This window comes from Saccostrea cucullata, unplaced genomic scaffold (genome assembly GCF_032062105.1).
Source record: "Saccostrea cucullata isolate Sc308-1 unplaced genomic scaffold, CSIRO_AGI_Scuc_v1 ctg413, whole genome shotgun sequence".
Lineage (NCBI taxonomy): Eukaryota > Metazoa > Mollusca > Bivalvia > Ostreida > Ostreidae > Saccostrea > Saccostrea cuccullata.
This window is the reverse complement of record NW_026927571.1, coordinates 178,207-202,500: the sequence shown is the minus strand read 5'-3', so window position 1 is coordinate 202,500 and position 24,294 is coordinate 178,207. Positions and strand designations below refer to the sequence as shown.

The 24,294-nt window shown below is 32.4% G+C and overlaps 3 protein-coding genes across 5 annotated transcripts in view; all 3 read left to right on the top strand.

The window, feature by feature from the left end:
• The window catches only part of LOC134274803 (inactive rhomboid protein 2-like), a 48,758-nt gene extending 46,406 nt beyond the window's left edge, over positions 1–2,352 (top strand). For all 3 annotated transcript variants that reach the window (XM_062757037.1, XM_062757034.1, XM_062757035.1), the window contains exons 13-14: positions 144–575; positions 710–2,352. In XM_062757037.1, the coding sequence (XP_062613021.1) occupies positions 144–575; positions 710–1,072 (795 nt within the window). In that variant the 3' untranslated portion in view covers positions 1,073–2,352. The remainder of the gene's footprint in view (positions 1–143; positions 576–709) is intronic.
• Positions 2,353–10,988: 8,636 nt separating this feature from the next.
• On the top strand, positions 10,989–12,954 carry LOC134274813 (putative gamma-glutamylcyclotransferase CG2811). Its single transcript, XM_062757049.1, has 2 exons — positions 10,989–11,210; positions 12,503–12,954. Exons 1-2 carry the CDS (start codon positions 11,019–11,021, stop codon positions 12,791–12,793), a joined length of 483 nt encoding a protein of 160 aa, XP_062613033.1. The 5' UTR covers positions 10,989–11,018; the 3' UTR covers positions 12,794–12,954.
• A 3,924-nt stretch (positions 12,955–16,878) lies between these two features.
• On the top strand, positions 16,879–18,285 carry LOC134274795 (uncharacterized). Its single transcript, XM_062757025.1, has 4 exons — positions 16,879–16,928; positions 17,456–17,651; positions 17,751–17,858; positions 18,215–18,285. The coding sequence occupies exons 1-4, from the start codon at positions 16,914–16,916 to the stop codon at positions 18,283–18,285; spliced, it is 390 nt and encodes a 129-aa protein (XP_062613009.1). The 5' UTR covers positions 16,879–16,913.
• Positions 18,286–24,294: the final 6,009 nt, after the last annotated feature.

The window sequence follows — 24,294 nt, the reverse complement described above, 5'->3', positions numbered from 1 at the left end:
CTTCCCTTGGAAAAACACATGGACTTCATTTAAAAAATATTAATTACCTTCACCTCAGCATACTCTGTATTAATTTAACGTGGTATAAAATAGCCTAGTGGTAAGCATTCAAGTAGTATATGAGAAATTCATTGTTTTTGTAGGCATTGAAGGCTAAGGAAACCATTCAGGGGGAGATATCAAAGTGTTTAAACAAAATACAAGATGAAGGGAGTAAGCAGGATTTCAGAAGCGTCATCCATCATATTTTGGACCAAAAGGAGTATGGAAATTACGAGAGATCGGAAGTTTTGGATGCTTTGCAGGAACTCTTCTTCACCGGACATGACACCAGCGCAAGCGCAATGACAAGTGTTCTGATGTTCGTAGGGAGAAACCCGGAAGTTCTAGAGCGCCTGCGAGAGGAATTAGATAGAGAAGGGCTTTTACATTGCTCTGACGACGAACTTGATCATATTGATTTAAATAAGATATGTAAACTAAAGTATCTATATTCTGTTGTGCGAGAGGTGTTGAGGGTAGCATCGCCAGTTGGAGCAGGATATCGAAAAGCTTTACGAACATTTGAAGTTGGGGTATTTATTTTTTTGAACTATTATTATTTTTCAGCGAAAAAAAAAATGTCGATATATTCTCATTTTGCTTTAATATATTTTGTCTCTTTTAAAAGAATTTTTCTTATTTTTTTTTTTATCTTTAAACATTTCAGGATTACCGAATACCAAAGGGATGGACTATAGCCATCGGGTTTAGGGACACGCATCTCACATCTCCTGTGTATAAGGACCCAGAAACGTTTGACCCTTCAAGATGGGAAACACTTCCAAATTTAGAAAGGCAGGATGGAGATTCAAGTATTGATCGCATGAATTACACGGCTTTTGGAGCTGGGGCAAGATTTTGTGTGGGAAAAGAATACGCTAAACTGATAATCCGGATATTTGTGATAAAACTGGCCCGAAACTGTGACTGGAAATTACATAATCCTTATCCTAAAATGGTGTATATTCCTGTTCCCAGGGCCGTGGATAGATTACCATTATCAATTTGGAAACATGACTTAGGCGTTTAACATCGTGAACTTTTGCTGATTTTATGTTGATAGATGTCTTTTGGAGGTTGCAAGGTCTGGAAACGTGCAATAATAGATAAAACAGAGACTCGGTGAAAATGTGAAAATACTTATTTTTTAATGCAATTTTATGCAATAAAATATTGTAGTTGTGCCATTAACGGTTAACAAGATAAATTTACCCGGTGATAATAATATATACCCCTGTTGATCAACCGAGCCCTTTTCTCTGCATGCAAGTCCATGACCATGACCAATAGTTTTGAACCTCTGTTTATTTTTTGTCCAAATATCCTTCTACTCAGGGAAATCTTGTATTTAAATAATTATAATTAAGAACAATCAATAAGAATATTTCATTCAATGCAATTCTAACCTTCAGTAGCTCTTTTTTCCCATTTAAGACGAGAATGTTAAAAATTGTATTCTTCCTAAAAGTTTTTTACCGAATTATATGACAATTCTTTAAATATAGACCTTATTCAGGACACGTTTTTTTAAATGTTTGTCATTAAAAAATTGTAGAACAGGATATAATGAGAAATGATTTGTCAGATAGATTAATTTTGACATCAAAATTACATGGATAAACTATATATTTTCTTGTTTATAAAGTTAAAAGAGTTTCTTCTTAAGGTTTATGATTAATAAATACAAATTTAACATCACACATTACACGTTATTTGAGTACCAAGACAACATAATTTGAACAATAAAAAAAAAATAAACTACTTTTCTCTTTGTGAGCATTGACTACTGGGTATAATTTAAATGAAAATTATTTCAATATATTTTTAAGAAGAAAGAAACTCTTTTTAAGACTCTAACTATAAAAGAAATGAATCATATACTTCAGGAGAGGAGAAAGAACAAACTCTCATTAAAATTTTACACACACATACACAAATGAAAGTGCAATATTCAGTACAAGGACAAAACGAGATTTCTTTTTTTATTTGATATATAGCCTTGATTTGCCCATTCTATGTCTACATGTTTGATGTATCTATTTGGAAAGCAGAAATTAATTCTAATCATCATGTAGCTATTTAAAATTTCGAGCAATAAGGTGAAACCCGTATTGAAATTGTCAATGAATTAGCGAAAAAGTTGGGATCAAACTCATTATTAATTTTTTTTTATAAAAAGTCTAAAATATCGCCAAATTTTAGAAAGCTTGAAAGGGGTGCTTTTAACAAAGTAAGTTTCTTGTGTACATGTATTAATTAATAACAGTATTTTATGCTTTATAAATCAATTGTTTTAGTTTGTACATTAATACCGGTTTTATTTATATTTATTATATAAATTATATATTTTCAAAAATTTGTTTTTCTTTGTCGTTGTTTTTATTTATTTCGTTTATTTATTTAATTTTCTTCCTTATGATGTGAGAAGTCCATTTATTGCAACAAAAAAGGTTCCCGTCGGCTTTTGACCGAATAACGGGGTTGCATGTTCTAAATATAGCTTGGTGGTCTGGGTCAGGACCAACCTCTTACATGTATAACGAACATTTTAATTTGGGTCCTTTTCCACTAATCTTCCCGAATTTCCTGTAACCTCTTGTTTTTCTAATGAGGCATAAAATGCACAATTAGTCCTTCATGTATATATAAAAGATTTGTTTAGCACGAAATAAAGATATACATAAAGATTATACCACCAACTAATTTAATTAGTAACAGTAAAAGGACCACAATGTAAACTAGTCATATGTACTAATTGTGCTATCCTGTCTAAATAAAGAATTTATTATTATTTATTATTATTTATAATTATGTTTCAGAGCCAAAATTTTATTTTTGAAGAACAATAAGATTTAGAACAATTTTATATTAGGCTTAAAATTTGTTTATATTAGATTTGAAATGTATATCAGTAGCGTTCATTAGTTCAATAAAAGTTCACTAGGTTTCAATTCGACTACCTGAATTATTTTTATCTTATGTACCCTGAGTACTAGTATACTACATGTACTTGCAGTAAATTAAAACAAACGCAGTAGTGTCATTTCAAAAGGTTACTGCGCCTGGTTTTATTTTTAACGCACATTCTGGAATAAATGTCACGGGATAGCTTTAAATAAGTCCCAGACAAATAGAAATTTTAAAAAATAGGTCACCTATATATCTGCATTAGCACAACGAGTATCATGGTTTTCTTGATAAAAAAAAATATTTTCAATATTGGAATATCTTTATGATATATCCCTCTTTGAAAAGAGAGAGGGGTTTTTTAAGTGAAGGGGGTGTTCGTTGTGTTTCCATTACGAGGGGTGATCAGAAAGTTCGCGAACTATCTTTATATTTACAAAATCACAATTCAGATCAGAATGAAATTTGGTACACATAGCAGGGACCTATATACCAAGTATACCTAGTATATAGGTCCCTGCATATAGAGTCATACACATGATCTATAAATAGCATATGTAAAGAAATGTTTTGCTCCATGTTTGTGACGTCACAATATGAAAATGGCGTCAATATGTAGATCACTTGTGACAAAAAAAAAATGGTAGACTCAGTCGTACGCAAGTACGACTGTGAAACTAAACGTATATCTTCAAAATTCCTTTTCAGATTTAAATAATAAAAAGATCTGAAGTAATTTTGTCATAAATTGGATTGATTGTTACAGTAAAGGAAGGGATATGTTTAAAAATGATGTTTGTTTCGTTGCCCAGTGAAAGCAAGTTGGGGAAGAGACAGAGGTGTCCTTAGTTAAGCAATATCTTATATGAAAGGTCGCCAAAATTAAATTTAGAAAAATAGTTGAATATTTTAACAATAATATAATTGATAAATCCTTAAAATCTCGTTAACTTTAGACTTCAAACATATAATATATGACAAAAAGAAGGCGCCCACACTTTATCCACATGCATTGAATACTAGTAAACGACGCTCTAAAGACAGGGTACTCGGGTTATGATGGTCACTATGCTCATTATTGAAAAGGATATCCTTATCCATCCACATGATCCATACAATTGTCGAATTTTGGCCATTTTAAAAAAATGAACTGTTTTGTTATTTAAAAAAAAAAACCTGCAATGGAAGAAATATAATAGTCGGAAAAATCTTATTTAAAGCGCTACGGAGCATGTCACGTGACCGCCTAGATCACGTGATACGCGCATGGGCGTTAAAACCGGAGAGCACTAAATTTAAAAAAAAAATCAACACTGAAACCTTATATCATTTCTTTTATGGAAGTTATTCAATTAGTTCGCGAACTTTTTGATCACCCCTCGTATTTGCGCATGTGCTTCCAGAATTTCAAGGAATATCCCAAGAAATAGACTTAATAAGTTCCTGGGAAATCATTTTATGCTTACCTTGTCACCAGTTTTATTCTTATGCAAATTAAAGGTTTATAAAAATAAAGAGATAAGTTATTTTCATAATATCAAAAGGAATGCGAAGGAAAGGTCAAAGACTGACTATTACAACATAAGAATTGAATTATAATGCAGCACTAAATATTTTTTGTTTGATTTATTTTCAGTGTTGCTCTAGTTATTGGACTTGGATAGAATTTATTATAGCCCAATTTACTCGATTGGAATAAAGTCAAGCAGAAACCTTTCATATGTTTTATCTTTTTATGCCTCTTTTTATGTCTCTAGAAAATATTTTTCGAAATGCCCTACGACTTTTACTGTGATGTCGTACCTTTGAAAGAAAATTGTGATTCCCCATTTCAAAAAACTTGAATCTCGTGTCTTGTGGTTGAAATTAGCCCAGTGTTCAGTAGATGATGGCAACGAAAATGAATCAAACTTTACAAACGAGCACCACACGAAATGTCACCTGAAACCTCACACCAACTTTTAGCTAATATGTGGGTGAACAAAAGAGGAGGGGACTTATTTTGTGAAAAACAACATATTTATATTAATTGTCATTGCCTTTAGCACCCATGTCTCAACAGAGCAATCTAATTAAAAGCGGATTCAGAACATCTGACTCTAGATAGATTGTCAACAAAGGCATGATTAACACATTTCCAGTACTAAAGCACAGGCTTCCATCTTAAATTATCAACAAGGAGATTGATATGTAAAAGTGCAAATTGAAACTTAATTTACTTCCTAAATCTTGTGTATACTTGATAAAACGCTTGCTTGCGCGACAGTGTCACAAGAGTGGGACATAGGTTACGTAGAAAGAGGGCCATCACGTGTATACATTGTAGGTTACGTCCCTTTAAATGTTTATAAATTGCCCACAAATGTCAGGTAATTAAGTCCTGTCAGTTACCTGTGAGTGAACTTATTATTGAATCAAGCCTGTATTTATGATGTTCTTGAGTACAATATGTAATTCCAGAGTTCAGTCTCATGTTCAATGCCAGCCTCTTAGTCTTATCTCTAAAAACATTGCGACCCTTTAAAATAAATGAAAATAAATGCTAGTTTGGTTGATCGATTGATTGCATGTGAATATCCCTTTCGAGAATTTTTCACCTATACGGAGACGCCACCACTTGCCGTTGGAGAGCTACAAATTTTGTCCTATACTAGGCACTTAGGGGCCATTGAGCATTCGAACCCGCGACGTAGGGATCAACTCCTTCGCGACTCTTGAGCAGACGATCTAACCACTGCGCAACTGGTTGAAAATGAATATTCGAAAAACATTACAGACATTACACGAAACATAGATTGATTGACAATCTTAGCTCAGACGAGCTAAATTTACTACTGTACAATATTCCAAACAAATGTTGACAGGTGAAAAAGTGCATGAACTAAAAAAAATCGACATTCTTTTCTCGGAACACTGCAAGTGCAGTTTGCAGGTAATATATTAATTATTTACAAAGCATTAATTGACACTGTTCCTCGTTACTAATCTTGTTCTGATTATATTAAATTGCCATTTCCATGAAAAACACCTTGGTGTTTCTAATTTTCATAAAATAGCCAATTTATTTTTTCCAGCTGTTCAGGGCAAAAATGTTAATTAATTTAATTTATTACGGGCAGTTATTTCCCAAAATAGTGATTTATTTTTATAAATGCATTCCCTTTCAAGTCTACTTTCGTGTAGAATTTATTAGGAGCAGAGTTGTAATTAGAGAGAGAGAGAGAGAAGTTTATGGTAATGGATACATACACTACATTAAACTATACATATGCACATGTAACTGAATAGGAAAATTTGTGTCGTACGGCAATGTCAAGGTCTTGAAAATTGTGTAATAACCACGTAAAAACACAGGCACCTGCATGAAAGGTAAAGTTTCACATGTGATTGAAAAATAAATGAAGTCACAACGATTAAAAAAAAAAAGAAAACGGGAGGCCCTGCCCCAAGGGCCTTCAAGATCACCTAGGTATAATGTATCACTATAAACGATTCGTAGAGTAATTATTAAATAAAACTAAATAAGCTTTTTTGCCCAAAATCAAGAAAAAAAGGATGGTGTGGGATCAGAATAAATAATTGATTTAGAACTTACAAATCTACCTTCCAGTACTTGCCACTGTATGACACACGGCTATCTAAAACAATAGTTTGTGGGCATTATTAGTAAACCCAACTCATCCTCTCTCATTCACATCGGCCTCCCTAAGCAGAAGAGTCTGAATTTTGAATCGGAAAAAATAATTCCCATCCACCCTCAACAAAAAAAAAAAGTTTTGTTTTTTTTTGTTGAGGGTGGGAATTTTTTTCCGGATTTTTTTTCTTTTTTTTTTCTTTTTTTTTTTTTTTTTTTTTTTTATATATATAAAAACTTCAGACTCCTGTGCTATAAGTGTTCGCATATTATTTAATGAACAAGCATAAGGTATTTTTATAATATATATATATATATTTGAAATTCCCCTCCGTCTCCCCAAACTGAGCCCCTGACTATGGGGCAACAAATTTCACCAGTTTAGGAAGATTTACCCTAGCTCATCATAATCTTGCACTTAGCAGAACCAGGAAGAAGAGAAGGAGATTTTTCATTGAAGAACTAATATCTTTCACTTTATACAAACTAACACCAAAACTCCCTATGGGTTCAAAGGGATTGGATTTCATGGTTGAAGAATTGTTGAGTGGTTATGTATATGACATTTTACATTTCATGGTGAACATAAATTCGTGGGTTTCCTCATACCTCGAAAACAACGAAAATTAACCCCCCCCCCCACACACACACACACACGAAAAGTATTGATTTCAAAGTAACCAGGAGAAGGAAGAGCTAAAAAAATATTTCTTTTTACTATATATTTAATAGTAACGCCATTTCAGAACACAAGATCATGGGGCAAAAATTATCAAAACCGTACACTTAGTTTATCTGCTAAAGATTTTCAAATTTCAAAAAAGTAAGGTATAATTTATAATTTTGGAAAATGTACCAATAGAAAAATGTCATACGCTTCTCAAACGTCTACTTTAGTACATGTATATCACACGTAGCTGTCCCATGGACACATATTTGTATAATAACAGGGTAACACACTCAGCCTACGAACTATTGAATGAAAGCCAGGGGGCCAACAACAACGTGTTTACTCAGAATTCCTGGCATTGCGATGCCCCCGCCCCCACACTTTTATTGTAGTACGAAAAGTTAAAGATCATGAATGACCTAAAAAATCTACTAGCAATACAAATCTTTTAAGGTCAGAAGATGTGTTCTTAAGATATCTATTTTGTATAAATCTTTGTAATTTATTAAAAAATATTTTAAAAATTATAATTACCCTTTGATTTCTACGCTTGTTTCTAATTGTGTTAAAAAATCAAATGACTAAGAAATAGCCATAGATATTCACAATTTAAGTTATCCCCAAAAGGTTCATATAGGAAACACCTTCATCTCGTATCTTACACAAATGCCTGGTAAGGTGTCTCAATTTTCTGTTACTAAACATGTTAAAGTTGCTATACTACAATTACACAATCTTTAAAAAATATATATTATATGTATCATTTAAGAATGTGTCGTCTGTCCTTAATCTGTTAGCAGGGCATAATAAACAAATCCTCAGAAATGTCAGAAATCTAATAAATTTTGGTCAGTTGACTGAAAATTTGCTCTTTTATGAACAACCAAAGGAGAGTAATTTTTGGAACCACCTGTCCAAATACAACTCGATTTTGCCCATATGTTTGTCGAAAATTAAACAACAGGAATTTTGGTGATGGGTGTGTTGTCATTAAGATGCGGCTACTGCAGAAGATTAAAAAATAGTTGAGCAGGAATACTAGAGAGCAGTAATATTGGTGAAGGTTTTTAAGGTAAGAACAAAAACCAGCAAGACAAATTTAAACTCTTGATATCATAGATTTCAGTTACAAATATCAATATATTTAATTTACGAAATCAAAGGTCGTTATCCAAAAACATTCCAAAATTATTTTGATAACAGTCTCTTCAGTTGGTGGTGGAGGTGTTTTTTTTTTTATTTTTTACATTAGAGCTGTGTATCAGACTATTTAGATAGACTACAAATTAAGAAATAAGGCCTCTCTTTTTTATTTTTGCGTAGTAAAAAAATAGGTGTATTAAACTGAAGAATCATTTAATTCATTTAATCATGTTATTTTCTTTAATCTAAAACTTGCACATCCTATCACTACAAGCGAGTTTTTTTTCCAGAGGTATAAAGAAGAATAACTCTATCAGTGTTTTTCTTTTCTGTAATAAATCATGACACTGTAATGTTCTAAATTTTGAATTTACCGGGTGGGAGTAAATACAAAATTTAGAACATGACAACATTGTCATGTTCTAAATTTTTGTATTTACTCCCACCCGGTAAATTCAAAATTTAGAACATGACAACACGAACATGCAGGCAAGTATCACCGTGCAAATTTGACTGAACTTCTGTTTTCAATTTAATATCATGTTTTATCATTTATTTTTCTAGATATTAATTTCAAATCTTTATTCTTGGACTACGGATTACTCAATTATTTACTTTTAATTGCATAGTGACACCTACTAGACAATTATCTCGAACTACAAATGGACAGAGTGTCAAATACCCTCAAGACTTTCTAATACCTTATAAAAACATTCATGAAATTATTCAATTAATTCTTCTTTTATGTCCATCTTATCAAAGCTTTTCACGCAAGGTAATTTGCTCAACACCTGTCATTATTTACTCAATTAACTAATTATTTGTTAAAGAACTATTATATATACCAGTGTCTGAATTGTATGTGTCAGTTCGGAGGCCAGACGCATTACCGGCCACTTCCGTCTGAGTACCCGCATTTTATTCTTTATTGTTAAAATTGTTGTCCATCGTTCAAACCTTTAATAAATTCGGAAACCATATTCATCGTTACTTTGGACTTTTATATGTGTTATCGGGAAGAGTCCTTGGAATACGGCTCTACTACTTCCGGCCAACGACGCCACTCACTCCCCCGCCAACAGTCCCTCTTGCCCGATCAACGACACATCTTTTAGACCCAAACTATACACGGTTACACAAGGATCCAGAATCTTTTTCAAAGGTCCACCCCAGTCAATAAAAACTAAATCCAATTAAAAGAAATAAATAACGAAAACTCCTTTCCCAAACGTGTGAAACCATGACTTTTATAATGGTCCATGTTTTCGAGGAGGGGGCACTGGCACTTGTTTCATATACAGGATACCCCCTGAATATAAGTAGGGGGTACCCCGTATACGAATCAAGTGCCTGTTAGAGGGGGTCAGCGTTTTCTAAATGGTCCAAGATCACATTAACATGGTTAGTATAAACATTTAATAAATCTGCAAATTCCGGGAGGGCGGACCCACCCCTATAGATTCGCGCATGACGGAACATAAATAAAAGTGTTCCATAATTGAAATCAGTGGTTTAGAACTGTATACATACTCATGCTATCAGATTCAACTGAGGGTATCTGAATAATATAACTGATTGTAGTTGAAGTAAAATTTAATTTGCTCTAAAGAACTATACAGTATTGTGTATGCTAGCCGTAGATCTGTAGCGTTATGGTTTTATATATTTGTCTTTGACCATAACGCTACAGATCCCGTAATGCAAAAAGCGAGTTTATTGCCTGAAGAGACAGCTATAAATGGTTGGGAGGTGGATAAAATATACACATTGGCTATAGAATGTGTCTAAAATTAGGGAATGAAAGGTATTTGATTGACCGATGCAGGAAAGTGGAGAAATTCTCCCCCAAAGTGCGCAAAAAATATTGCGCCGTAAATTGCACCTTTTTTTGCATTAGCACTGTAGCGTTATGGTAAAAGACAAATTATCAAATATATATAAAACCATAACGCTACAGATCTGCAGCTATGTGTATGCATATTGAATAAAATTGAATGTGAATCGAAATTGAGATCAACTAATTGGGCGATGCTAGAAAAAAAAAACTTTAGAAATTATTTATGTTAAAATAATACCCGCATAGTTTGTTTAAACTTAAAAATCACATGTATTTATAACAATCGTTTGATATGGATAGTCACACCGGAAGATAACTTGCTAAGTTGAAGGTTCTGAAAATGTTTATATTTATACCAGGTCGTAATTTAGATCAACCACTAGGGATTTAAATTCACAGAGTACAACGCCATATAGATTTACATAAAAGTTCTCTCTCTCTCTCTTTCTCTGCAAATATCAAGCCGTATTTGCTCTCTGCAAATACCAAGCCGTATTTGAATTTAACAATATTATACTTCATTTGAGTTGTTTCCATGACTGAGTTTATGTTTGTTTTTGCCATGCTATGAAAAAAAAATACATCAAAATTTTATATTATCAACCTTACGCAATTTATTATTAATATTCTCGAAATATTATGTAAGGAATTCGAACCAATCCAATCATCATAAAGGACGCTCAGATATATACCGGGTACTCGTAATAAAATCCATACTCAGTCGATCTATTCTGCAACGAATGATTGGTAACATATCAACACTTGTAGTGTTATACGGAGTGAAAATGCAACGTGTGTTTGTGTATGGGACTTTGAGGAAAGATCAGCCGAATCACCACCTAATATCGAGTGGTATCCAGTCAGGGGATTGTAAGTTTGAAGGGTTGGGACTAACTGAGACGAAATACCCGCTCGTTGTGGCGACTCGCTTCAATGTTCCATTTTTATTGGATGCACCAAATGTACCTAACGCTCATGTAAGTATAACTATGGAACGCTTTTACTGTCATCATTAGAGCATTTAACCAGTTTTCTCACTGCTCGTACTATATTTAATTTATTTGAATTAAAAGATTCGTATTAAATTAAGTTATTTGATTTTCCCCATACATATGAAATTCCTTGATAGTAATCCTGCCCCTGTTTCTAAACGCAGGTTCAATTTAATTAATGTACATTGATCTTCACTTATATAGAGGCTTATTAATCGGAATATTACTGACTACTGTTTCAAAGTACATGTATATGAAAAATGTCTTTTTTTCATCGATTGTATTTTCTAATGAATGAAATTCATTTTTGCTGTCGCTTCTAAATAATCAAAGTACTCAGAAGTAAAGACAGCCGGGCTCATTTACAGAGTAGAATGGATTTCTTACATGAATCACGTTTATCTTCTGATGAAAAAAATATTTTAAAACTATCAATATGAATGATAAGACACGGACAGAGAGTTTTTCAATTCTAATACCACGGTCCGATTTTGTCAGAATCAGAACTAATCTGGTACCGCAGCTGAATGTAAACAAACAGGCCAGTCTGGTTCCCTCTCCTGCTTTACCTCGTATGTGTAGAAAACTACGGTAACACTGATTATCAAAAATTCTTACGCTAATGAACTATGTTCTTTTACTTATGAAGTTTTCAAAGTCATTACTACTAATGTTTATTTTATATAGATAAATCTTCGTTTTATTTTTGTGTCTTTATTTAGCGTTTGTATTATCTCAAAAGCGGTTGAGTGTAAGAACTATATTTTTGCAGTAACTTTAAAATGGCGACTATGGGGTCAACATCCTGCCTTGAACAGGATCACATAAGCCGGCAATTGCTCTTTGAGCAATAAGCCCGGCTAAAAATTGCAAATTTATAATATCTTTTTTGAAATACTTCAGAATTTATTTGTAGTTTTCGGCGTTCGTTTTCTAAATGTTGGTTACTTTCAAAATCTGGAAGTGAGTGTTTCCACATTTCGTGCATCTTTTTAAGGTTGTTTCACGTCCAAATCTTTTTTGAATCTTGAGATGACGTCCACCTTCTGTCACACTTATTAAGGTGGCTCAGCATTCGAATCCATCATTTACATTCCCAAACCTACTAAAAGAGTGCGTTGTCTAAACATTAATAAAATATGCAAGGTTTCATATCTTTAAGTGATGTTAGTGCAGATATAATTTAAACAAAATTCTGTGATTATTTTTCTATTTTCTACATTTATTATTACGTATAATTTGATTGTTATCAACACTTCCTTTTTATTAATTCTCAGAATGTGGAAGGAGAGGTATACACTGCTAACGAGAAGATGATGGGTATTCTTGATGGACTTGAGAGACACCCCGAATTCTACACTCGCTGTGAAATTCCTATTCTTTTTAATGATAAACCCGAGAAGGCGTGGTGTTATCTAATGCAGAAATTTCGACAACCTCTTCTAGAGTTACCGTTCAACCGGAAATATGATTCCAAAGAGCATGCGCCGTACTTGAGTGGTGAAAAGCGACCAATAGGAGAAGAAGCCAGGCGGAAGTTCATGGCGGAGATAAAAGAAAATTTATAATGGAGGCGTAGTTCTTAGTTTTAACCAGATGTACTAGTCAGTTATTAAAGTTACAATTTAATATGATCCCAAAGAGCATTTGCCATACTTGAATGGTGACAAGCAACCAATAGAAGAAATGAGACGGAAGTTCATGGCGGAGATAAAAGAAAATTATAATGGATGCGATGTTCTTAGCTTTAACCAGATGTACTAGTCAGTTATAATCAAGTTATCATTTTTATACTAATAATACAATAGATATGTTTATAATTTATGACGAAATTGGCATAATTTTCATATCCAACTGAGTACAAAACTAATAAAAACTATGCACTGCATAAAACAAAATGTTCCTCATGTGTACTCTTTGCATCTAAAACGTATTTTGTTTGGCGTTAATTTTATGATGTGTACTTGATCACGGATATAATTATATGTAGTTAAAGTCAAACCAATTTGGATAAAAATAATGCGCAAATCTGACAGTTTAAACAGTTTATTTAGAAAATCTTTGCCCCCCCCTGCTTAAGAAAAAAGAGGAGAACATGCGCTGGTCTAGGAGGGGGTCGAAAAGGGGGACTTCAAGAAGAACGGTGGGGCCATAGGGAATTATGGTATAAAATTTCATTGCAGGAGCTCAAAAGCTTCTTGAAATATCTTCTGGAAATGAAAGTGCTAAAGATACAAAGAATGTATGAATTAACGATCTTGACCTTTAACCTCAAAGGGGTTTTCTGTAGGTCCTAGGGATTGTTGTTTAAATGTCTAAGTCATGCAAAAGTTCGAAGGCTTCTCGAGATAATCCGAGGAAACGAAAATTTTGAATCGGACAGAATTTATGAATTAGTGACATTGACTTCAAAAACAATTTGGGTCTTCCTTATCATGCTTATGCCATAGGGATTCAAAGGCTTCTAGAGATATCGCATGGGAACGTGTTCCAGGCAGAAATACAGCTAGACAGACAGACCGAAAATAATATCCCCCATCTTAAGTGGGAGACAATACAAATACATGATCATACAAAGCGAGTTAACGAAAATAAACAAGCAAATATAGAGTATCTGTGTCCCCCGCTTAATGAAAAAAGAAGAGCATGTACGAATCTAAAGGGAGAGGGGCTGGGGGCACTTTAAGGCTGGCAGGGCAATGGAGAGTCATGGTAAAAAATTAATTGCAAAAACTCAAAAGCACCTTGAGATGCCACCAGGAAATAAAAGATGTACACACATACAGAAGTTATAAATTTACGACCTTGATATTAGACTGTATGACCCACCCCCCTTTTTTCATTTTAAGGAGGCCGACTGGGGTTTCCATTTCGCAATATTTCGCGCATCTTAGTTATTATTTACTGTTTTAAAGCAACTGTATTCACTAAATTAATGAAACTAAACCAGTTTAAGAAATAACGGGTTGAAAAATATCATTACAATTTTAAATAACTGATTTTTAAAACGATTTTTAACTGATTGGTAGATTGACGTCGTAATCGAGTGTTTTCGATGTTACATGTAGATAAGGTGACGCTTTTAAAGAAGGGGTAGTAAAAAATGTTATAAAAGAAAAAGTAATAAATATATATCTTGAAATATAAAACATAGAAAGTTGATAATCTCTCCATCATATTTATTATTTTTTGTATCAATCCTTTGTATGCGTCATATTTTGTAGTACTCTATAAAAACAAGGAAATTCGTTATCTTTTGGCATTTTGAGATGCCCCCTCTAGAAACAAGACGGTAGAATTTTGTGGTTTTTGTAACATATAATGTACAATATAGTATTAATTATATATATATATATATATATATATATATATATATATATATATATATAGTTTGAGCAAAAAGTCTATCGTAGTATTTGTATAATTTGCTTTCACGTGCAAAAGATTGGCACTTTCCCATATAATCCTATAGTAAATGTACCTGTATTTTGAGACGGTCCCTTAACAATACCTGGGCGGAAGATTTTATCCAAACTTGGCATGTACACTGAAGTCAATGTAAGTTTATAGATATGGTATAAAAATAAAGAGTTTCTCTTTTGTAGTTTTCATACAATAAAAACCCGGTCGGCCCCCTTGATTGTGGGATCGAGTCCTTTCTTCCCATTTTCGTATTCTTATATTATGCGCTATATGTCAAAAATGTAACCCTGTTGTTTCTATAAACTGGTTTTTTTTTTCACTATATCGTTTTCAACTGATACAGAAAGAGAGCTACCGAGACTGGGCGTTTGCGAAAAGTTTATATTTAGAGATTCTTAATACACAAGACCATGTCATCCCTTTTGGAGGGAGGGGGTATGTACTTATCCAAATTAAAGGTACTAAAACTTCTTCAGCGTTTGTCCCTTGCCTAAGACTATTTAAAGCATTTTTTATTATAGTACTGAAAAAATGAATAAATTTTTAAAAGCAATTATGAAGAGAATTCAGTGTTAAAATCAAGGCATTACATCAGTCAACATTCACATTAACGACAGATTGTATTTGCTTACATGGACATTCTATCGACCATGTAGAATTCGCGAAATGTTGACGTCAAACGAAACTATTGGCAACCTTGTATCATCACATTATTTGTGAATAGATTGTCTTATTTTAGAAATTGTTTGTACCTAGAAGAAGCTCTAGTATCTATCGCGAATCAAATATGAAAAAATACAAAACTCCATATGCAAGTGGTAATGGTATTGTGCCTCGTGATTAAACAGAAATTTGGCGATTATAAATGAAGTCAAGAAGTTTATCATAAAGTTTAGTCGTTCAAATCTATAGTTGATGTGGATGATATCCTTGTCATTGCAGAGAGTAAAAAAGGTAGCCTTTAATATAGGCTAAAACAGAGACATAAAAAAGATTATATGTCTCTGTCTAAAATCAAAACTGATTGTTTCGAGTACAGATGTGTGCCAAAAGTGAAGATAAATTTATTTTTTCTCTATATATTTCATTGAAAACAACATTTTTTTTAAATCAATGGTATGACAACAATTCTTGACAAATTTGACCACAAATTTTTTGATAATATAAAAGAAATTGTTGTAGTTGACATGAACAGTTTTTACCTGATCAGCAACAATGTTTTTAAAAATATTGCAATTTAAGGGGGGCGACTATAGTTTTATTGTGTGAAAACTACAATAGCGAAACTCTTCATTTTTATACCATATATAACTTACATTAAGTTCAGTGTACATGCAAAGTTTGGGGGAAATCTACTGTCCAGGTATTTTCGAGGGACCGTCTCAATATACAGGTACATTTACTATAGGATTATATAGGAAAATGCCATTATTTAGAACTTTAAAGCAAATTATACAAATACTACAATAGACATTTTGTTCAAACTATAATATTTGATGAGTAATACTATATTATATAATATATGTAAGAAACACAAAATTCTACCGCCTTGCTACTAGAGGGGGCATCTCAAAATGCAAAAAAATTAGCAAATTTTACTATTTTTATAGAGTATTACAAAATATGACGCAGTCAATGGATTCACATGAAAACATAATAAAAATATTGGAGATATTCTCAAATTTCTATGTTTTAAATTTCAAGAGCGTATGTTTATTCATTTTTCTTTAATAATATTTTTATTACCCCTTTCTTTAAGAGCTACAGATTATTATAACGTCAAAAACACACTGCAACGACGTCAACCTACCTATCAATTGCAAAATCGGTTTAAAAATCAGTTATATCAAGTTGTAATTACAATTTTATACCTACAATTTCTTAATTTTGTTTATTTTAATAATTAAGCGAAAAAAGTTACATTAAAACCGTAAATTCGCTTCATTTTACTATGATGCGCAATGAAAACTATTATATAATAGTCGGCCCTCTTAAATGCGACGACATTAAACCTGATGTTAAAAATAATGAAATTGGATAAAAATTGACCTTTTGCCAGTGATTTTACAAAATGATGTTTTCAATGAAATATATAGAGAAAAAAATAAAATTATCTTCAATTTTGGCACACATCTGTAGTTCTTAATCAAAGAAGAACATATTCCTGTTTTAGAAGCCAAACTCAGAGTTACTGTCCTTTTAAATAATCCACAACCGGAAACCTATACTTTCTGTTCAAAAGCTTGGGTGAGACCGAAGAAAACAATGCAAAGTGCACAGGTATACTAAAAAAAAACAACATATACTAGTATTTTACTTTAATGTGGTTTATCCATATTAAACAGAATTTTGTTTTAGTAATTCGAGCGAACTTCTTGGAGAAAGTTTATTGTTTGAATCAATACCCGTTTACAGATAAATATGTATGTATCAAGGTGTATCGGATCCGAAATCCAATATCGGGCCTCAGGATCATATGCATGAAACAGACTGTAATCAAATATTTAATCGCCTGTAAATTGTTAATTATCGTTGACTTAATCTCCAAATTTGAAAATAAGAATAATATTAAAAAAGTTTTAATTTTGGTACTAGTAGTAGTAATAGTAAATTTCATTTATAGTCGGACTATTTAAACATAACAACGAGCATGAGCTTAAAAGCTCTTTTACCGACTTTTACCGATCTGCTTGACTTTCAGAACAAGGTTTGTTACATGAATATATGAAGGAAAAATGATACTTATGTAACTTTTAACGTTAAAAAATTGTCTCTAACATTGTCAAACGTTGTATTTTATCATTAAGGACCCAAAATATCGGTACCCTGTACATCCAGTAAAATCTTGTCCAAAAACAGAAGAAGAATGGAGAAGATCAGCTGAGCATTTAAAATGTTCTTACGATCGAACACTGAAGCAAAGATATTTATGTATTCCAAACCAGAAAAAGACGGCTCTTCTTGAATTCTGCTATGATCTAGTCCGGCCAAGAATTGTAGAAGGTACTTAATATAATCTGATTCAGGACAGGACATTTTATTTATCAAAATCCTAGCAGTTTTGGCATCAATGATTCAAAAACTGCATTTGTCTTTTTAAAGGATTCTGTGCAGAACTGGCAGGAACCGGCACCTTGAATCATGAAAGCTGTGCACATTTCCCAACTGGATGTCCAAATGTGTCCTACTTCAGTGACGAAATATATAAATGTATTTCTTTACAATTCAGAAGTTTTGTTTTACTCTTCAGGCTTCTTGTATGTTTAATTTTGTTTTAAAAAGCTGCTTATGAAGTTGTATGTTCCATTGAATAGTACTAGTATTTGTTAAATGAAAGATGATGCCAGATGAATCACCATTCCATGTACACTATCTATCGGGAACGATCTCTTTACAAAAAGTTTTAGGAGTTAAAATAAGCTTCTTATAATAGAGGATATATCTATTCATTGAAGGCGAAAAACAACACAACGGATTTCTGTCAAAATTAATTTACACTATTCTCTATTAATATCCAGGTAGAATTACTGTTTCTTTTCAAGATCATATTTTCACCCTTTTCGTAGATCCAAAATGCTTGGACATAGATACAGAACAAAGGTGTTTCAGAGTAGAACCATTCTGCCAAAATAGGTAAAAAATGAGCAAGAATAGAAAATTAAAGAAATTGGTACTATTACAATGATCAAACATTTTATTAAGGTCTTCCGCTCAGGCGGAAGACCTTCTACTGATTCTGATGGTTAAGATTATTCCCTATTATTCTTTTTTTTTCCTAGACGCCAACTTTGAGACCTCGTAACTCGCTCATTTCTGAACGGATTTCGCTCAAATTTTCAGAGTTTTTGGACGTTACAAAACTCAATTAAAATGTTTTCATACATTTCAAAAATCCCCTTCCGCTTTTGAGTTATTTCCCTTTAAGTGAAAATTTGGTACTGTTCGTTTCCAGACAAAGGCTCAGAAACGACAAAAGCTGGAGCAGAATGTCTACTGCATTTAAATACTAGAAGAATTGAAGTTGTGCCTATCGGTTTTTCTTTTTCGATTTCTGCGCTCCAAACGGTGCTAGATAGGGGTCAAAAATGAGAATGCCCAAAAGCGCCAAATTTTACATATATTTCCTTGTATATCTTTTAAACTAAAAATAATTTGTTAAGACATATTTCACAAATATTGTGCATAATTTTAAGATCTATCTTTTGACATCATTAAAAAGGGGCTGGCCCCTCAAATTAGGGGTCAAGGGCACTCGAAAGTTTTTGCTTTATAACTCAAAAACGGTAAATATTTCGATATGGTTATCGATTTGAAATGGGTTCTTTAACATCTTAATGATCTCATGAAAACGTTATTTTGTTCGAATCTCGTGTTATTGAATGAGCAGCAAACTTTATGTACAGGTAACTGAATAGTTTTATACGGCAAGTGAAGAATTCTTTATGCGTACGCGTATAACACGTATAACTGAAATAAACTGGATAAAAATATATACTTAACTAAACTGAATGTTAAACTTTGTTGAAATAAAGTTTTTAACGTATTCTCTAGCTGGATGTCATACAGATTATTCAGAGACAACTTTCTCCTTGTATTTAGTTTGAATTACAAGACGGGAGATAGGAAAAATACTTATCATCTCTCATTCGATTGATACTCAATGTTGCATTATTTATAAATAAAAGAAAAAATAAGCTTAAAATAATTCACAGTCATTTTATTCAGGCATCGTGAATTTTCCTCGGACCTTGACTGCTTTGTTTACAGTTGTGCAACCTGTTTATCGATCGCACATGCATTGACCTATATACATTCCGGAGGTCAACATTACCGCTCTTTGATTTTTACGCGAGTCCTAGAGTTATCTAAAACGATGCTAGTCATCGATTTACTCAGTTTAAAATCAAGAATTTGTTATTTGAGTAAATCGTAAGAATATTTCTAGACACAAATATAAAGGTTTTCATGAACATGTATACGAGTATTAAAAGATAAAAAGTCTGATTCTATTCTTTGACGAATGAATAAAAGGCGCTGCGATTTTGCTCAGGTACAGATGATTTCTCTGGACGAGTCCATTGGTTACACTGAAAGGTGACGCAGGATGACCTATCGATAACTCTGCCAATTTTGATAGAGATTGTAATTGCACATGTACATAAATTAATGTTGAATTTTACCCTTGTGAAGTCCATTATAGTCTCGTTATTTAAAGAATCGGGGATATCACTACTGCAACTTAATTGTTTTTAATTTGAACGGATGATTCTATAATATTGGAAAGGTACACATTTTTCATGTTTTTTAGGCGCCGTCGTCTCCCTCTCAACTTTGAAGTAATTGCAATCGTTATATGTATATAGGCCTATATCAAGTTATTCTAATTGTTGCTTAATTTATTTCAGAAAAAATTGCGATGTTGTTAAAAGTAGCAATTACAATTAAACATGACAAATGCACACAGTAAATTGTAAGTGGAAGTGACGTTTTCAATTCTCATGAAAATCGAAAATAAAATTAAGTAACTTTGAGTTTTGCATAATTTGCTACATAACTTATCATTGTATTTTTCCGCATGATATGCTCATAAATTTCTTTGATTTCCTCAAATAAAAAGCTAGAATATCACAATGACACGATTTTATGTGCATGTACATAATATTAACTAAACTACATGCTGTTTTACACAGAAGAGCACCAAACATGAGCTTTAAGATTTGAATACGAGAAAAAAAAAGAATAATTAGAAATTCTTCTAACAAATGCAAAATTTCTTCCTGTAATTTCATACAAATATTCCAAGCCTTTCTTTCGTGTTTATTGGACTAAAAGAGATTAAATTATTAAATTTCCTCTCACTGCGATACGTAACCCCCCTGAAATGATACAATGCTTTCCTTCAGAGTCGAGAATGGCAGGCCAGGGCTGGTGATGAAATCCATGATTACTCCATAACCTATTATAATATTAACCAAAAAATCATACACGATATTGTTAATTCGCAGGTTGTCAAATAAATTTAAGAAAAGGTCGGCAAAGATGAGTATGCCTAACTAAACTTTTTTATTCATAAACTTTTTAATTTCTAGAGTGTACAATCGAGCATCGAAGTGTGTGCATGTACTATATGTACTAGTTTTTTTTGTTTTTTTTGGGGGGGGGGTACCAGTTTTCGCTGCATTTGATATCCTGAATTTTGCATTGCATTTCTGACAATTAAATAAAGTTAATAGAATATAATTGGTGACAGTAACACAAGTGATTTATAAAACGAAAGTCAAGCAATAAAACGTTAAAGTTTGTATTTTGAAAAATTGCGATATGTATTGCAATATTTTCAATGTAATAAAAATGGCATTTTCTTACTATATTTACTTTAATTTACAAGTGTACACAACTAGATAAGTAACCAACACGGAAAAAAATCTTGTTGATTTCATTTAAGTTATGCTCTGAAATTTTACACAAAACAACTTCTGACTTATTGTTTGGCTTAATAACAAACTTTTATAAGTATTTTTATAAATGACAAAATTCCTTAATCTATGTATATTGCCAATATATCGATATTACAAAATAAAACATTGTTAATATATTGTTTGTATTTTGAAAAATAAATCAAGTCAAGTCACATAAAACAAAGACAGGTTGAAATGCTCACACATGGACATACATACAAACGTTTAGGTAACTCGGAATAGTCCAAATTAGAACTATATTTTCTTGAAGACGGAATGTCCAGTACATCTAATGTTCACGACCGGGATAGTTCACGGCAGTTTCATCACACATACGCAATTATCATACAAGTCGAACGCTCTTTGAGGTTGAGGATTGACACTAACTCCTTAGATAAATACTGAGTATCAATGTCCTTTTTACTGTCTTAACTTAACTTGATAGGTAAATAATTTTAGCATATGTTAAAAATAAGCATTAGAAATAATTCTTTTCATAAAATTCAATTCTGTTACATATCAAATGAATTTGTAAAGTTAACTTTATGACAATTGTCATGCTGCAGATCTGTAGCTCGCTAGCTGTTCTAAAAAAAATTGAGATGGATCACCAGAGAGCTACAGTGCCATCCATATTATCTCAAGTTCAGGCTCAGAAGGACAATTAAAAACGGTTGTAAGGAATGTTTAACTGTAGAAAAGTTTAAGGAATGTGTTAGAGACACACGGTAAATAATATTTTTAGATTCAAGCAGTTGAAAAACACGGATTTGAATATAGCTTCAGTGCAATATTTTTCTAATATTTTCTAGTTTTTTATTCCTCGTATTTCTCAATTCATCATGTTTAAATAACGTGTATTTATTTTTATTAGGACACAATAAACCTTATTTGTCAACCAGTCTGACAGTGTCCATCTGTCACGAGAACTTTAAACTTGATAATAACTATTGAATGAGTTGAAATAGGACTTTCATATTTCACATGTGCATTATTTGTGACATGTAATTTTCAAATATACTGTGATTTTTAACCCCGTGACCTTGATCTTGGAGCTTGGCCTACTTAAAAAATAACAATACTTTAAATTGACCATAACTATTGAAAACTTTCATTTTATAAACATGTACATGTAATACCTGTGTCAACGCCTTTGAAAATTCATTATGATTTTTGACCCTTTGACCTTGAAGTTTGACCCACTTTTCAAAAACATTAACCATAGTTATACCTTTTGAGAGGAAAGAGACCGATTAGGGCTTTTATTTTACCACTGTGTATTACCTGTAACAACATTTTTTTAAAATACCGATACGCTGATTTTGACAACGTGACCTTGAGGCTTGACTTACTTTTCACAATTTTAATCTTGATCATAACTTTTGAATGAGAAGAGATAGGGTTTTCGTATTACACAAAAATCAAATGTATGTGACCTGTGATAAAATCATTTCAAATACTAGCATATAATGAACTTTGACCTTAAAGTTTAACCGGCTTTAAACATTGCTTAAAATTGACCATGACTTATGATAAAGAAAGGATAACACTTTCATACCTAGATTTACACATGTATACACGTATTAGCTGTGACAAAGCCTATCGAAAAAATATAGCTTAAGAATTCGTCAATACGGTAGCACACAAATGGCTTTGCTTATCACCAGCGTGTGTCATGGTGTGACGTAAGGTCATTTTAACAAGGTCAAGGTCGCAAACATTCCTTTACTATCTTTTTTAATAGTAAAACATAAATAAGATGACATCTACCCTTAAAAGATTGCTTTAACAGTAGAATGTGGCATGACCTTGACCCAAGGTCATTCCTCCTTGTCCGCAGCTCCGACGGAAGACCTACTCGTTGCTTTGCAACGAGCTCGGCTCTAGTTTTATCACTGATTTCTAAAACTTTACAACGAAAGTTATGAACTGCAACATGTAGAGTTGATAATGAATCTAATTGTAGTCCATATGTAGTCAATACCTAAAAATAAAAAAATGGTTATAATTTTATTTAAGTCTCATGTATAATAATTAATTTTTAAATTATTAATTTATTTTGAGTAAAGTCTTATTTGTTCGAAAAAGGTTAATAAGTAGGAGAAAGCATAATGTCGTACTTAACTTCTTTTTTAAGTTCCATCCAGACAACAACAACCCCTAGGGAACAATTAATCAACTCATCAACGTCTTTCAACACAACTTTATCCCCAGTGGGTCCTTCCAATAATTTCCCAGTCATAGCCCTCGTACTTCCATTGGCAATCTGTCTTATTCTGCTTGTAGCAATTTTGACTTTCTTATATGTGGAAAAAATTAAACAATGGTAACTAGTATTTACTACACTTTATTTAATATATTGTACATTGCTACCGGTAATAAATGGTCGAAACTTTCGATTTCTTTATGATGCAAACTGGACTTTTTCGATCAAAGTAAAACACAATGTCTGTCCTCTTTTCAGATTTATTTTGTGTCGTATTCAAATCATATGCAATTATTAATCGTTGAGGCCAAACTCGGCAAAAGGCATCCTTATTTCTTCTATTCCAGAAGCAAAAAATCCTCTCATTGAAAAATATCTTTAAAAATAATAATATATACGTATTTGATATAGATCATCTGAAATTCTTTTTAGTTTTTACCCGACTATGTAGAAGTACATTTCAGGGATAGAATTACGCCAGTATGACTAAAAATATTTTTAATATCAGCGAAAAGCAGAGCATCATGAAATGATAGATATTGCCATGTTCACTGGAACAAGGATTAACCTACGAAAGCAACCAGATAGGAAAATTCTATTATTCAAAAGATTAAAAAAAAACTCTTTAGAAGGATAATAGGCCTAAGCTTTGTTACAACTTAAAATGCTAAACAGCTAATACTACTATAATTGTTATTATCAACAAATACATGTACTCTGTATATTTCACATGTTTTATGGTTGCAGACATTTCTTGACCTTACGTAATAAATATGGTAATCAAGCATTGAAAAGATATGAAAAGTATTGCAATTTTACTGAAGGAACATTCTATTAGACAAGGAAAGGGGCCTTTGTAAATCACACTCAAAGTGAGAGAGGTTTTGGTGATATTTTTTGGTTCGACGTATGACTTTTGATCTCACATGAATGAAGCAAACTTGAATAGGTTTTAAAATCATGAAGTATGGCACACTGGGCA